The sequence below is a fragment of the Echiichthys vipera genome (genome assembly GCF_963691815.1).
Source record: "Echiichthys vipera genome assembly, chromosome: 2".
Lineage (NCBI taxonomy): Eukaryota > Metazoa > Chordata > Actinopteri > Perciformes > Trachinidae > Echiichthys > Echiichthys vipera.
The window spans coordinates 35566015-35582934 of record NC_139827.1 but is presented as its reverse complement, the minus strand read 5'-3'; the positions used below and the strand labels follow the sequence as shown (position 1 = coordinate 35582934).

The following is a 16920-nucleotide window of genomic DNA, read 5'->3' as shown; positions in this document are numbered from 1 at the left end:
AAATTAAAAAAGATAAAAAATTGTGGTTGGAGCAATTGATTGTACTCATGCACGTCTGAAAGACACCATTCATGAATGATTACGCATTCATCAATCGCCAAAACTACCACTCGATAAATTAAATGTACAGGTGATTTGTGATGCCAAGCTGTCGCTTTTAAACGTGGCGTCCAGGTGACCGGGGGGGGGGACACTCGATTCTTTTCTATAACAGCTCGGCTCCAGCACCCCGCGACCCCGACATTGAATGAATGAATGAATGTGTTGGCGCGTGGCTGCAGCAAGACGCACTGCAGAGCCAAAGTCATCTCCTTTGGTTCGTGGCTACCCTCGATAAATTGCATTAAATCAAACAAGCTATCAGATGATTAACATCTTGGTATGGTTCTAGGTGACAAAGGTATCGTTTTACGTAATACCTAATAACCCTGCTGGCAAACCCCGCTACAGAGCAAGAGCGCCGGTGTTGTGCCCTATTCAGCATCACTGCCGTGAAATGCACCCCCTCGCATTAAAGGTGATATACTGGATCAGAAGGCTGTTGTTTCCACCTAACGGAGTAGTTTATATACAGCTAACCCACAACGGTCAGAACATTGGTTACTTACAGTCTTTAAACTATTTTAAAGAGTTTAAAATCACAAACTTGGATAATAGCGAACACAAAACAACATCCTTTTGTATGTTCTGTGGAAATATACTGCAGCCATAATTACAAAATGAATGAAATGGATCTTTTGAGCAAGTTGAATGTATTTGACTTAGGGTTTCCTAAATATAATCCCAGCTTTTCTTGCAATTCATAGGTTCAAACGTGTGTGCTTTTAATTGGGTTACACCTGTCCAACAGCGCGCACAGGCGCACTCGGGTCACAGTGGAGCACTGCCGTTATTATTTTCCATACAGCGTTTTTATGGGGCCCTTTTATTCCACTCTTAAGACTGACAAAAAGCACATCTTTATTTTGCTCCATCTCGGATTTCAGGATGCTGCTCTGTGAGTCGGAAAAGTTTATTTTCTAACCAGCGTTTTTCCTCATCGTGTTTGACCTCAGTGGGCGAGGCCTCCGAACCAGGAATATTTAGGGGCGTAACATGTTAAAGACGATCGAATTCAGCCGCAGCATTTATCAAGGCCCGCTCATTCGTACGCTGAGATTGGTCAGATACAAATGTGTCATAAATCACACGTGGGTCCTTTCCTACGACCAATTCTGCGCTCAGATCTGCGCCCGTTTTCACGCAAGATTGATAAATGAGGCCCATTGTTCCTAATTTTCGCAATATTACGCAGGTGAAAATAAGCGGTCCTTGTCGTAAATCTTATGTGAGAATCGAAGGTCATATCCTGATCAAAAATAACACCCAGATTCCTGTGGTGCTGGAGGACAAAACAACATCATCCTGAGAAACAATGTCTTTAGCTATTGAGTTTCTGAGGCCTTTGGGCAAAGTACAATGACTTCAGTTTTATCTGAGTCTAACATCAGAAAATTGCAGGTCATCCAGCTTTTTATTTCCTTAATGCACATTTGAAGTTTATCTAACTGATGGGTTTCATCTGGTTTGATCGAAAAATATAATTGTGTATCATCAGCATAACAATGAAAGTTTATAGAGTGCTACCTTATAATGTTTCCTAAGGGAAGCATATATAAGGTGAATAGAATCGGTCCAAGGACAGAACCCTGTGGGACTCCGTGTCTAACTTTAGTGTGAATGGAGGATTTGTCGTTAACATGTACAAACTGAGATCTATCTGATAAATATGACTTAAACCAGCTCAGTGCGGTTCCTTTAATGCCAATTAGATGCTCCAGTCTCTGCAGCAGGATGCGATGGTCAATAGTGTCGAAGGCAGCACTAAGATCTAGTAAAACAAGCACAGAGACAAGTCCTTTGTCTGAAGCTATAAGAAGGTCGTTAGTAATTTTTACCAGTGCTGTCTCAGTTCTATGATTCATTCTAAATCCTGACTGGAAGTCCTCAAATAACTCATTATGTAAAAAGTCACACAGCTGATTAGCGACTAATTTCTTGAGGATCTTAGAGAGAAAAGGAAGGTTAGATTTAGGTTTATAGTTGGCTAGTACCTCAGGATCAAGACTGGGCTTTTTAACAAGAGGTTTAATTACAGCTACTTTAAAAGACTGTGGTACATAACCTGCTGATAAAGACATGTTAATCATATCTAATACAGGAGTGCTAACTATAGGTAACACTTCTTTAAGTAACCTAGTTGGAATAGAGTCTAGGAGACAAGTAGAGGGCTTTGATGCTGAAATAGTAGATGTTGATTTGTTAAGGTCGACTGTACAAAAGCAGACCAAGAACATATCAGGTCGTAGAGTTGGTTCCTGGGTTTCTGGGTTTGAAGAAAAATCTGTGCCAAGCGAGTATATTTTGTCTCTAATAGTTATAATTTTGTCATTAAAGAAGGTCATGAAGTCGTTACTACTGAGGGTTATAGGTTAGAGGTTTTTAGACTTTCATGCCAAGCTAGGCGAGATTCCTCCAATTTCGTATAGCGCCATTTACTTTCTAATTTTCGCGATACTTGTTTTAATTCACGGGTTTGTGAGTTATACCACGGAGCTAACTTCCTCTGTTTCATTTTCTTCTTTTTTAAAGGAGCAACAGAGTCGAGTGTTGTTCGTAGTGAGCCTGCAACACTGTCAACAAGGTAATCAATTTCAGAGAGACAAACGTTAGTGCAGGAATCTTGAATATTAGGATAAGGCATTAAATTAAATGCAGATGGAAACGATTCCTTAAATTTAGTTATAGCACTATCAGATAAACATCTAGTGTAGAAACCTTTGCCCAGAGGTGAGTAGTCCTGTAATATGAATTCAAAAGTTATTAAATAATGGTCTGATAAAATAGTATTCTGTGAAAAGACTATTAAGTCATTTAATTCCACACCATAAGCCAAAGCAAGGTTGAGGGTGCGAATCTAATAGAGAGATAAATGCAGTACTAAGGCTATTATTATCAACGTCCACATGATTATTAAAATCTCCTAAAATGATTACTTTATCAGATTTAAGGCCTAAATTTGACAGAAACTCTGAGAATTCAGACAGAAATTCAGAGTACAGACCAGGAGCACAGTACACTAGTAGAATTGGCTGTACAGTTTTCCAGGTTGAATGTGAAAGACAAAGAACAAGACTTTCAAATGAATTATAATTTAGTTTAGGTTTAGGGTTGATTAATAGGCCTGAGTCATAAATAGCTGCAACACCTCCTCCTCGACCACTGCCTCGGAATATGAGTATTAATATGACTGGGAGAGGATTCATTTAGGCTAACATATTCTTCAGGACACAGCCAGGTTTCAGTCAGACAGAGTAAATCAATATGGTTATCTGATATCAGATCTTTTACTAATACAGCTTTAGATGACAGAGATCTGATGTTTAAAAGTCCACATTTTATTTTCTGATTTGTTGCATTATTGCAGATTTGGTGTTGACTTGTATCAAGTTTTTCTGTATAGCGCCTCTTCTGTTCATTCATGTATAGGTGCAGAAACACGTGCTAAAGTGGCCTCTAGGAAACGAAACACGTGCTGAAGTGCTTTGTAGGAGCCAAAACATGTGCTAAAGTATAGGAGCAGAAACACATGCTAAAGTGGCCTCTAGGAGCCAAAATGCGTGCTGAAGTGTCCCCTAGGAGCCAAAACATGTGCTAAAGAGCCTTCTAGGAGCTGAAATGGTGCTGAAGTGCCCTAGTAGCCAAAAAACATGCTTATGTGTCCACTAGGAGCCAAAACACATGCTAAAGTGCACTCTAGGAGCCAAAACTTGTGCTTAAGCACCCCCTGGGAGCCAAAACACGTTCTAAAATGTCCTAGTAGCCAAAACACATGCTAAAGTGGCATCTAGGAGCCAAAACGTGTGCTTAAGTGCGCTCTAGGAGCCAAAACGCATGCTAATGTGCCCTATTAGCCAAAAAACATTAAAAAGTGTCCTCTAGTAGTCAAAAAATGTGCTAAAGTGCCCTCTAGAAGCCGAAATGTGTGCTAAAGTGCTCTGTAGGAGCCAAAACATGTGCTAAAGTATAGGAGCAGAAACACGTGCTAAAGTGGCCTTTAGGAGCCGAAACACGTGCTAAAGTGGCCTCTAGGAACCAAGACGCGTGCTTAAGTGTCAGCTAGGAACCAAAACATGTGCTAAAGTGCCTTCTAGGAGCTGAAATGGTGCTGAAGTGCCCTAGTAGCCAGAAAACATGCTTAAGTGTCCACTAGGAGCCAAAACACATGCTAAAATGCACTCTAGGAGCCAAAACGTGTGTTAAAATGTTCTCTTAAGAGACCAAAATGTATGCTAAAGTGCACTCTAGGAGCCAAAACGTGTGCTTAATTCAATTCAATTCAATTCAATTTTATTTATACTGCCAAATCATAACAAAAGTTATCTCAGGACACATTACAGACTAGGCATAGACCCAACAATCCCCTAGTAGAGTACGGTGGCAACTTAAGTGCCCTCTAGGAGCCAAAACACGTGCTAAAGTGTCCTAGTTGCCAAAACACATGCTAGAGTGCCCTCTAGGAGCCAAAACGTGTGCTAAAGTGCGCTCTAGGAGCTAAAATGCATGCTAATGTGCCCTAGTAGCCAAAAACATTCAGAAGTGTCCTCTAGGAGTTAAAACATGTGCTAAAGTGCCCTCTGGGAGCTGAAACACGTGCTAAAGTGCTCTGTAGGAGCCAAAACATGTGCTAAAGTGTAGGAGCAGAAACACGTGCTAAAGTGGCCTCTAGGAGCCGAAACTCGTGCTAACATGTCGTCCAGGAGCAGAAACATGTGCTAAAGTGCCCTCTAGGAGCCAAAACACGTGCTAAAGTGTCCTCTAGTAGCCAAAATGCGTGCTAAAGTGCCCTTTAGTAGCCAAATTGCATGCTTAAAGCCTTTTATGAGCCAAAACATGTGCTAAAGTGCACTCTAGGAGCCGAAACACACGCTAAAGTGTGTGCCAAAGTGCCCTCTAGGAGCCAAAACATGTGCTAAAGTGTCTTCTAGTAGCAGAAATGTGTGCTAAAGTTTTCTCTAGGAACCAAAACATGTGCTAAAGTGTCCTCTAGGAGCAGACACGTGTGCTAAAGTGTCCTCTAGGAGCCCAAACATTTGCTTGAATACTGTATATATATGCAGGCAGACAGGCAGGTTCAATGATCCCCCAGAGGAGGACAAAAGAGGTTTGATGTGTGACCTAGGTGAGCTTGAGAATGAGATTCATTTTATGTTTTATTGCCCAGTTTATGATGATTTGAGGAATGTATTTTTTACTAAAATGTCTTCAATTACAACCATGAGGGTTGGGCACTTTTTGTGCAGGACGCAAAAAACAAAATAAAAATGAAATGAAAATATATACTCTATACATACTCTATAAATCAAATTGGACTGAGTGTAACCTGTGAGACTGCAGTTGGACCCTTTTCACCACATTCCTCTTCTCTTTATTTCCCCAGCAGTGTGTTGATTTAATTCAATTCAATTCAATTAAATTTTATTTATAGTGTCAAATCATAACCAAAGTTATCTCAGGACACTTTACAGAGTAGGTAAAGACCCAACAATTCCCCCATAGAGTACGGTGGCAACGAAAACCTTCCCTATAACAGGCAGGAACGTCGGACAGACCCAGCTCTGTGGAGGACGGCCATCTGTCTTGACCGGTTGGGGAGGAAGAAAAGGAGAGAGAAAGAGAGAAACACAAAGATAGACAAAAGACAGAGAGGCTGACACACTTCCAGAGATGCAAGCAGCCAGCGAGTAACAGTAACTATAACAATATCTATAGTAATGTGAACATGACCCACATGTTATGGCAGTCTGCATAGCAGAACATCAGGAACACGCACATCCAAGGTGACAGAACATGAAAATGAAAATAATTATGACAAAATGATGAGTAGGGGCAGTAGCAGCTACGATACAGCAAGACATACCACTGATGGTGTTTTTATGGCTACAGATTTTATAATTTATAAAAGTAGTGACAGAATAAATGACTAATAGTTATTGAAGTAGCAGGAAGCGTCAGCAGGCACCACCACGATCAGCAGAGACCTGCACACAGGACCAGGGCAGCCGGCATCACCACCATCAGCAGGGACCAGCACACAGGACCACGGCAGCAAGCACCACCACGATCAGCAGAGACCAACAATCAGGTCCACAGCAGCAGGCACTAACACCATCAGCAGAGACCTTCATACAGGACCACAGGACCACAGCAACAGGCATCACCACCATCAGCCGAGATGTGCGTGCAGGAACAGGGCAGCAGGCAGCACCCCCATCAGCAGGAACCTGATACACAGGACCAAGGCAGCAGGCACTACCACTGTCAGCAGAGACCTACACACAGGACCAGGGCAGCAGGCACCACCAGCACCAGCAGAGACTAGCACACAGGTCCACGGCAGCAGGCACCACCCCCATCAGCAGGGACCTGATATACAGGACCAAGGCGGCAGGCACTACCAAAATCAGCAGTGACCCACAGGACTACGGCAGTAGGCACCACCACGATCAGCAGAGACCTCGGAGATGACAAAGCACAAACAACTCCGGGGAAGAAGTTGAATTAATAACATGCATTGATGAGACATGAATGACAGAGTATCTCAGAGTATTAGGAAAGGTAATATTTCCCCTTGCAGACTAGGCTTATAGCAGCATCATTAAACTGAATGGACGCAGCTTTAAGAATAACAACAGCAACACAGCTGAGAGCTCGTAAGCCCTAGCTGTAAGCTTTATCAAAAAGGAAAGTTTTAAGTTTACTCTTAAATATGGGGACAGTGTCTGCCTCCCGAATAACACTTGGGAGTTGGTTCCACAAGAGAGGAGCTTGGTAGCTGAAGGCTCTGCCTCCCCTTCTACTTTTGGAGACTCTAGGAACGACAAGTAGCCCTGCATTTTCTGAGCGCAGTGATCGAGTTGGGTGATACGGTACTATGAGCTCTTTAAGATACGACGGGGCCAGACCAATAAGAGCCTTATAGGTAAGGAGAAGGATTTTAAAGTCTATTCTAGATTTTACAGGTAGCCAGTGCAGAGAAGCTAATACAGGAGAAATATGTTCTCTTTGATTTGTTTTAGTTAGTACACGAGCTGCAGCATTTTGGACCAACTGGAGACTCTTAACAGACTTATTGGAGCAGCCTGATAATAAGGAGTTGCAGTAGTCCAGCCTAGAAGTAACAAATGCATGGACTAGTTTTTCTGCATCTTTCTGAGACATAATGTTCCTAATTTTTGCAATATTACGCAGGTGAAAATATGCAGTCCTTGTTGTTACTTTTATGTGAGAATCGAAGGACATATCCTGATCAAAAATAACACCCAGATTCCTTACTGTGGTGCTGGAGGACAACACAACATCATCCAGAGTAACAATGTCTTTAGCTATTGAGTTTCGGAGGCCTTTGGGGCCAAGTACAATAACTTCAGTTTTATCTGAGTTTAACATCAGAAAATTGCAGGTCATCCAGCTTTTTATTTCCTTAATGCACATTTGAAGTTTATCTACCTGATGGGTTTCATCTGGTTTGATCGATAAATATAATTGTGTATCATCAGCATAACAATGAAAATGTATGGAGTGCTTCCTTATAATATTTCCTAAGGGAAGCATATATAAGGAGAATAGAATCGGTCCAAGGACAGAGCCCTGTGGGACTCCGTGATTAACTTTAGTGTGCATGGAGGATTTGTCGTTAACATGTACAAACTGAGATCTATCTGATAAATATGACTTAAACCAGCTCAGTGCGGTTCCTTTAATGCCGATCAGATGCTCTAGTCTGTGTAGCAGGATGTGATGGTCAATAGTGTCGAAGGCAGCACTAAGATCTAGTAAGACAAGCACAGAGACAAGTCCTTTGTCTGAAGCTATTAGAAGGTCGTTGGTAATTTTTATCAGTGCTGTCTCAGTGCTATGATTCGCTCTAAATCCTGACTGGAAGTCCTCAAGTAACTCATTATTATGTAGAAAGTCGCACAACTGATTGGCAACTAATTTCTCGAGGATCTTAGAGAGAAAAGGAAGGTTAGATATAGGTCTATACTTGGCTAGTACCTAAGGATCAAGACTGGGCTTTTTAAGAAGAGGTTTAATTACAGCTACTTTAAAAGACTGTGGTACATAACCTGCTGATAAAGACATGTTAATCATATCTAATACAGGAGTGTCAACTAAAGGTAACACTTCTTTGAGTAACCTAGTTGGAATAGAGTCTAGGAGACAAGTAGAAGGCTTTGATGCTGAAATAGTAGAGTTTAATTTGTTAAGGTCGACCGGAGAAAAGCAGTCCAAGAATATATCAGGTCGTACAGTTGTTTCTAAGGTTCCTGAGTTTGAAGAAAAATTGGTGCTGGTCGAGTTGATTTTGTCTCTAATAGTTATAATTTTGTCATTAAAGAAGGTCATGAAGTTGTTACTACTGAGGGTTATAGGAATACATGGCTCAATAGAGCTGTGGCTCTCTGTCAGCCTGGCTACAGTGCTGAAAAGAAATCTAGGATTGTTCTTATTCTCCTCTATTAAAGATGAGTAATAGGCTGCTCTGGCATTACGGAGGGCCTTCCTATATGTCTTTAGACTTTCATGCCAAGCTAAGTGAGATTCCTCCAATTTAGTAGAGCGCCATTTACTTTCTAATTTTCGCGATATTTGTTTTAGTTCACGGGTTTGTGAGTTATACCACGGAGCTAACTTCCTCTGTTTTATTTTCTTCTTTTTTAACGGAGCAACAGAGTCGAGTGTTTTTCTTAGTGAGCCTGCAACACTGTCAACAAAATGGTCAATTTCAGAGAAACTAACGTTAGTGCAGGAATCTTGAATATTAGGATAAGGCATTAAAGTAAATGCAGATGGAATCGCTTCCTTAAATTTAGTTACAGCACTATCAGATAAACATCTAGTGTAGAAACTTTTGCCCAGAGGTGAGTAGTCCTGTAATATGAATTCAAAAGTTATTAAATAATGGTCTGATAAAATAGGATTCTGTGAAAAGACTATTAAGTCATTGATTTCCACACCATAAGCCAAAACAAGGTCGAGGGTGTGATTAAAACAGTGAGTAGGTTTATGTACACACTGACTAAAACCAATCGAATCTAATAGAGAGATAAACGCGGTACTAAGGCTATCATTAACAACATCCACATGAATATTAAAATCTCCTACAATGATTACTTTGTCAGTTTTAAGGACTAAATTTGATAGAAACACTGAGAATTCAGACAGAAATTCAGAGTAGGGACCGGGAGCCCGGTACACTATAACGAGTATAATCGGCTGCACAGTTTTCCAGGTTGAATGTGAAAGACTAAGAACAAGACTTTCAAATGAATTATAATTTAGTTTAGGTTTAGGGTTTATTAATAGGCCTGAGTCATAAATAGCTGCATCATCATTTATGCATCATCATCATCCTGTATGCTAAACTCATATCCAATATGTTTTCATTTGGGTTTGTTTTGAATTGGTGTGTCTTCCCCCATCTTAGAATAAAGCTCATTTGCGTAAAAAAAATTTCATTGTCTGTGAAGCTCCACACGTTCTGTCTGATGACATCACAAGTCTGCGACTTCCTTCTGTGGTTCCTGGCTCTGACAGAGCAGCTCATTCACAAATATTGACTGAACTTTTCTAGGCCATGATAATAACATGTAGAAATTCTACTTTAGGTGGTGCTCCCCTTTAACTGGCTACACTACTTAAGTAAATGTACACCGTTACATACACCCCTGATCCCAAACTAACAGCACAGATGTGGACTTCAGTTTCTCAAGTCAATGTTTTGATGTTTTGCAAATGATCTTGACAGAAAATAAAATTTACTTGAATATAAAGTATCTTGTCGATGACTCTAATGAATGTCTGTGTCCATTTTATATTTTCAGTTTATAAAGATACAATTTTTCAAATGTTACATCAGATATCACTAATGAACGTAATCAGCAGACGTGAAAAAATGAATGAGCTTGGATGCTTTGTTTTTTTGTTTGCTTACAGTATAGTCTGACAGTAAGGATTTCACTGTTTAAAAGCCACAGCAAGGGGGTTACCATGTACTTTCAACTGAACAGAAACTAATAAATAAATGAATAAGCTATATGTTCTTTTGTTTGATTACAATAATGTCACTGAATATAAATAATCATAATATCAATTCAATGTATTCTCATACTTTTAGAAAGTAGCATTATCAGATGGGTCTTAATACCTTGTGGTTTCCCTTTATAAAGACTGGAGACTTACTGCCCTATGTTGTTGTGAAAAAAGGGACTTGACTTAACTGAGGACTTGACTTGCCTAAGAAAAAATGACTTGCTTGAGACTTCGACCAAGTGTCACATGTCTGTATAACAGGATCCTAATCTACTGAACAAATAATGTCACGTATGCCTTCGGCCAAAGGAAAAGGACTAATAAGAGCAGCTGTCATCACAGCACTCATCCTACAGACACAGATGACTGCACAAGACTTGATTAGTCGACCTATGATAACCACTGAGTGTGCTTTTGCTCACACGGAGCCGAGCTGGGCCACGACATAATGATATGAAACATGATAATCAGCAACTGTGCCACATCCACTCACTCATGTTGGGGCTGAGTTCTGCATGCTGGCTAATAATAGACAAACTTCAGAAAATAGAATAGAATAGAATTACTTTAATGATCCCAGACTGGGAAATTATTTTGTTACAGCATTAGTGGGTCAGCAATGTGTGTGTGAAGCCATATCTGAGGATCGTCATGTGTGAGTAGTTCTGTTCTGTCCTGCAGAAAAACACTGAAATAATTGTTTTTTGAGCCAAGGAAAAACGATCAAAAGTCAGCACCCAACTTCAAACAGTAATGCTAAAAACCATGAACCAAGCCAGAAACGTAGATGTAATCATGGACTCAGACCTGAACTTCAACAGCCGCAGAATAGAAAATAAATACTTTATTGATCCCAAGCTGGGAAATTGCAGACAAAATTGCAAACAATTCCGAAGTCAGCCTACTATCACCTAAAGAATATATCCAGGAACAAAGGACTCATGTGTGAGCAGGACTTAGAAAAACTTGTCCATGCATTTGTCTTCAGCAGGCTCGACTACTGGAACAGTGTCTTTACAGATCTCCCTAAAAAGTCCTTTAGACAGCTGCAGTTAATCCAGAACGCTGCTGCTCAAGTTCTCACTAAGACCACAAAAGTCCATCATATCACTCCAGTACTGTCTGTCAAAGGACTAAACATGGGACAGGTCTGCTCTGTGTCCCCAGAGTCAGAACTAAACATGGGACAGGCCTGCTCCGTGTCCCCAGAGTCAGAACTAAACATGGGACAGGCCCTCTCTGTGTCCCCAGAGTCAGAACTAAACATGGGACAGGTCTGCTCCGTGTCCCCAGAGTCAGGACTAAACATGGGACAGGCCTGCTCTGTGTCCCCAGAGTCAGGAATAAACATGGGACGGGTCTGATCTGTGTCCCCAGAGTCAGGACTAAACATGGGACAGGCCTGCTCTGTGTCCCCAGAGTCAGGACTAAACATGGGACAGGCCTGCTCTGTGTCCCCAGAGTCAGAACTAAACATGGGACAGGCCTGCTCTGTGTCCCCAGAGTCAGGACTAAACATGGGACAGGTCTGCTCCGTGTCCCCAGAGTCAGGACTGAACATGGGACAGGTCTGCTCTGTGTCCCCAGAGTCGGGACTAAACATGGGACAGGTCTGCTCTGTGTCCCCAGAGTCAGGACTAAACATGGGACAGGCCTGCTCTGTGTCCCCAGAGTCAGGACTAAACATGGGACAGGTCTGCTCTGTGTCCCAAGAGTCAGGACTAAACATGGGACAGGTCTGCTCCGTGTCCCCAGAGTCAGGTCTGAACATGGGACAGGTCTGCTCCGTGTCCCCAGAGTCAGGACTGAACATGGGACAGGTCTGCTCCGTGTCCCCAGAGTCAGGACTAAACATGGGACAGGCCTGCTCTGTGTCCCCAGAGTCAGGACTAAACATGGGACAGGCCTGCTCTGTGTCCCCAGAGTCAGGACTAAACATAGGACAGGTCTGCTCTGTGTCCCCAGAGTCAGGACTAAACATGGGACAGGTCTGCTCTGTGTCCCCAGAGTCAGGACTAAACATGGGACAGGCCTGCTCTGTGTCCCCAGTCAGGACTAATCAAAACTTCCAGAAAACGGCAACTCTCAGCTCTTTTAAATCAAGACTAAAGACTTTTAGCCGCTGCTTTTCAGTAAACTGCACTGTAACAATATTTTATGTTTTAAATTACCTTTATGTGTTTTAAATCTTTTATGTTTTAGATGTTTTATATGACCTTTTGTGTGTTTTAAATCTTTTATGTTTTAGATGTTTTACATGATCTTTTATATGTTTTCCCCGATGCTTTTAATATTTTATGTAGAGCACAATAAATGTCCGTGTTGTTGAATTGTGCTGTACAAATAAACTTGCCTTGCCTACTTCATACCTAAACGTATTCCCTGATATTTGTGTGGTATCAACACTGGGCGGCAGCGACTCAGAATCTCACTTTACGATATTTTTGTACATTTTGGTTTTGCTGAATGAATTAAGAGGTACAGTGCCATATGCAGTAAAATGTCTTCATTGTTTAAGTTTGATTAGGAATATTTATCCTTCAACATGAATTGAACATGACACACCCACGTCTAACTATGACTGGGTGTAAAGTTTACCATACCTCTATATCCATAATACACGTCCTATTTTTCCATTTATAAATCTAAATCCGACCCTAACAAATTGATAAGTGAAATTAGAACTAAAGCCAGCACATCATCACTGTACTACGTTGATTTGTTGGAATTGCCTATTAAGCAAAAGTGCAAGGCAGTAGGTATACACAAAGCACCATATGAACTTACAGTAATCGTTCTATATAATGTAGTAGGATATAAATTAGATTTGCCCCTCCACAGCCTGCAACAGGGTTTCCTTCGCATTTTCCACTCAAATTCAAGCACTTTTCCAATACAGCTGGGGTTAATTATGTTTGCATATAAAATAGTGATTATTGCACTTCACATTAAATTAGTTAACAGTTGATACAAGACTGCGTGACAATTTCTGAAATGTTGTGTCATTCCCCGGGCGTGTTGACACTGTTTTGCCCTCAAGTCAACAAGTGTTAAATGCAGGCGCTGCACAAAGGCTCGGGCCTGGAGATCACCCTGAGTGCAACGCATTTTTGAAAATCCAGTTAACCTTTGACGTTTGCAGCTAAATGTCCCTTATGTCACAATTCCTCTGTGATTTTGATTGGAGAAATTCAGTGAAAATGACTGTTGGGGTCTCTACCGATTACAACCATGGCTCACTAGTAATAGACTAGAGGGAGCATCACATTAGCCCGCTAACATGATTTGAGACCGTACCTCCTTAATAGAGCCATAGGGCGCTCAGTACAGTATGTGACATGTCAATGAGGTTTAGGACTCCTTACAGCGTGCTCACAGAAGCAAAGACATTTTACATCTGAACACGTAGACTACTTATATAGTTGGAGCATTACTTAAGCAGTTCACTGGCATAATAAAGTGGTGCCTTTGACAAACACTGCCCTACATCCTACTACAAAACTAGTCCACAGTTGTATAATATACAAAATTTTATTACAAAAATGCTTTTGTTCTACATGAAGGATTTCCACATTAAAAATGGCTTCAAACATTTTTAATTAAACTACAGATAACTCTTGGTAGTAAAATGACAGTGAAGAAAAAGCACCACTAAACAGAAACCATAAGCAGTGCTTGCAGAAACAATACATTTTTAAAACGGATTTGCTGCTGTCCACTGCTTGTACATGTTACAGTCCATTGTATTTTCACAGGAAAAAGGAATATCTAGCTGCCTGTTTAGATAGCAACGAGGATCTAAGATGTAACAAACTCGAGTTCAGCAGAAAAACTGTTTAAAAATTAAAAAAAAAAGTTTTATTAGGGGACTAAGTGACAAAATAAAAACTAAATCCCTGAATTTGAAAAAGGAATACAGGTCTGGTATCCTAGAGGCAGACCGACAGGGACAGCAGGCTATAATGTTGGAATCATCCACACAAAAAAAGTTAATCTGAACAATGAATTGCAAAATTCACATCCTTTAACATATAAACTGCTTAATCGTCATCGTCATCATCATCGTCATCTTCCTCATCATCGTCATCTTCCTCGTCGTCGTCATCGTCATCATCAACTGGTTCTGGTTTCTTGGCAGCGGGCCTGCCTGGGCCACTCTTCTTACCAGCATCACTCTTTACTGAGCCACTTTTGGCTTTGTAGGCAGCAACATCCTAAAAAGAGAAATGGACGTCACTTCCTGGAACAACTGTCAATACAGTCCGTCTTTCAGTGTACAAACATTGACTTCTTTAACATGAAGTCACTTTTCTGTGGTGGCACTACACAAAAATACTGGGTAACAGGTGAATACCTTCTCATATTTCTCCTTCAGTTTGCCAGCCTTGGCCTCATAGGGAGCTTTGTCTTTGGAAGTTTGTGTAGACCACAGCTCTCCAAGCTTCTTGGCGATGTCACCGATTGAGATACCAGGATTCTCCTCCTTGATCCTGGGACGGTGATCGGAGCAGAAGACGAAGAAAGCAGAACTGGAGAGAAAATGGAATAAATGAACACCAGAAAGCACCAGAGTTCATTCCTGCATTGAAGTAGTCTCTTAATTTAATTCTAAACCCCAGGGTGGTGGAGACTTACGGGGGCCTTTTAGGTGCATTAGGGTCCTTCTTCTTCTTGCCCTTGCCCATGGCACCTTTTGGGGGGATGTAAGTTTTCATCTCTCTGTCATACCGAACCTTGTCGTTCTTAGCCATGTCCTCAAACTTCACCTTTTCCTTGGCTGACATGGTCTACAGAAGGAAGCAAAGTTCAACAAATGCCCTTTAAAGAATTGTTACTTCCAGAAGTCTTCATGTACAGGGTCTCCACAGACAGCTACATCTTGGAAGATTACCAATTGTATTGCTTATTGCAATATGGTTAGGACGATCGAGTAAATCATTCTCATTGAAATTTTTTCTTAAATCATGGTGGTTTTTGAAGGACCTGTATCAAACAAGTCTGTAGAATAACATTTGTAGGCCATAACATGTCTCGAGCACAACATTTAATTTGGTATTTTGGTACATTGTACCTTTAACAATGCCTCCAATCCATATCAATCTTGATTAACTGTTGTGCTTCAGTCCTTATGTGGGGATATCCTCTCGTTTTACCGTAAGCAATGTTCCGTTTAAGATTAAGACTGCAGGGAATGAGTAGCAACACCAAAACAGTTCTATCTCCTTCTCCATTATCTATCCATTTGATTACATGTCTCTGGTTTGCTGAGGAGGGGGCTCACTTTACTTTTACAGCCCGAGAGCTTCCGTTGACATTTAATCCTACATTGTTGCATTTAACGCTGAATCAAAAATTAAGGGTTTTATGGAATTGGACTTTTTTTTTTAATTGTATGATATTGACGAAAGCTTACCTTCCATCTCTCAGAGCATTTCTTGGAAAACTCCGCAAATCCTACAGAGGTCCCTGGGTGTTTCTTTTTGTGCTCTTCACGGCAGGTCGCAACAAAGAAAGCATAGGAGGAGGTCTTTCCTCTTGGCTTATTTGGATCCTTTGCCATAGCTGCAACTGATCTAGTAACAAAGGCAAAAAACATCACATGACACAACGACGCCGTTAAGTGCTAAAGGGGAAAAGTACACTGTAAATGTTATAGGCCCAACAGTTACTCTAGTCCGTATCTGCACAATGGCCAAACTTCCGTGAACATACACGTGTTAACTTTAAGTTTGGTAACGCTAAGTTAACAGTCGTCGTTATTGTTGAAAGTAACGTTATATAAAACAGGGCTCGCCGACGCCCGCGGGTGTTTAAAGGCTTTAATCGGATTTCTACTTGTCTGGGACAAAAAGACGCGACTCCATTTTGCATCTTCCCGCCTAAACCAAACTGCGCCAAAAGCTTACTCAATAGAAGTAATATAAGATAATTGTTTCCATCTCAAGAGTGCTGTGTTTCCTTTCACTACAGAACGAATAACCACTACGGTGAGTCCGGCCGGTGGTGTGCGCAAACTTTGACTGTGGAAGCTACAGCCGTGCAACGCTAGCAGGCTAAGCTACCAAACCAAATGGCGTTTGAACTGCATGTTGCGCACACAGCAATAGCCTCGCGGTTACGTTTCACTACATGTTTCACAATGTCGGCAGAGGCAAAAACTTCGCCGTTTTGTAATTTTAAATTGACCACAATGAGACTCTCACCCTGAACATTACAGGCAACTGCATTATCTAACGTTAATGTTAACTTACGCCGACATTCAAACGACTTAATTCGGCAATAGTTTTTGGCTGGAAACGTTAAATATGCACAAATAGTTAATTCGTCGGATATATTACGCCAAGCTACCATCAAAACAACGAAGACTTTCAATAACGAAATTAGCTAATCACAATTACAAAACCGGCGCAGACTTACCTGTTCTCACCAAGACAAATTGTAAACGACTGAATGAGGACAAAAGCTCGACTGTTTTGTCACTAACTGCAAAGCCGCTCTAACTTGACTAGAAGTACTTCGGCGACTCCTCCCCCTCATCAGCCGATAGGCCAGATTTAAGCATTTTCATTTGAATGTAGGGCACAAGAAAGACGCGCCGCTGTGATTGGTTGCATTATGCGCGAGTATGTGCCATCATGTTTGTGTGCATTGTTTGTTCGCTGATTGGTTGGACTGGGCTTTTAAACGTACGGCGCCAAAAGTCCTTTGTTTGCTTCGAAGCCTTCGAGTCAATAATATATGTTTGTCTGCTTATGTGTGGTCTGGCCGGGCTCGGGTTTAACCGTT

At 41.3% G+C, this 16920-nt stretch overlaps 1 protein-coding gene across 1 annotated transcript; it reads right to left on the bottom strand.

Annotated features, from left to right (window-relative positions):
- Window positions 1-13657: 13657 nt before the first annotated feature.
- LOC310960743 (high mobility group protein B2-like) lies at window positions 13658-16626 on the bottom strand. Its single transcript, XM_083932526.1, has 5 exons — window positions 16552-16626; window positions 15548-15707; window positions 14770-14921; window positions 14489-14663; window positions 13658-14348 (listed from the first exon to the last, which is right to left on the bottom strand). Exons 2-5 carry the CDS (start codon window positions 15692-15694, stop codon window positions 14175-14177), a joined length of 648 nt encoding a protein of 215 aa, XP_083788652.1. The 5' UTR covers window positions 15695-15707; window positions 16552-16626; the 3' UTR covers window positions 13658-14174.
- Between the last annotated feature and the right edge of the window lie 294 nt (window positions 16627-16920).

Coding starts and splice junctions, on each gene's coding strand:
- LOC310960743 (XM_083932526.1), bottom strand. CDS start 15,694: ATGGCAAAGGATCCAAATAAGCCAAGAGGAAAGACCTCCTCCTATGCT. Junction 14,922..15,547: donor AATGCTCTGAGAGATGGAAG/GTAAGCTTTCGT, acceptor TTCCTTCTGTAG/ACCATGTCAGCCAAGGAAAA. Junction 14,664..14,769: donor AATGCACCTAAAAGGCCCCC/GTAAGTCTCCAC, acceptor TTTTCTCTCCAG/TTCTGCTTTCTTCGTCTTCT.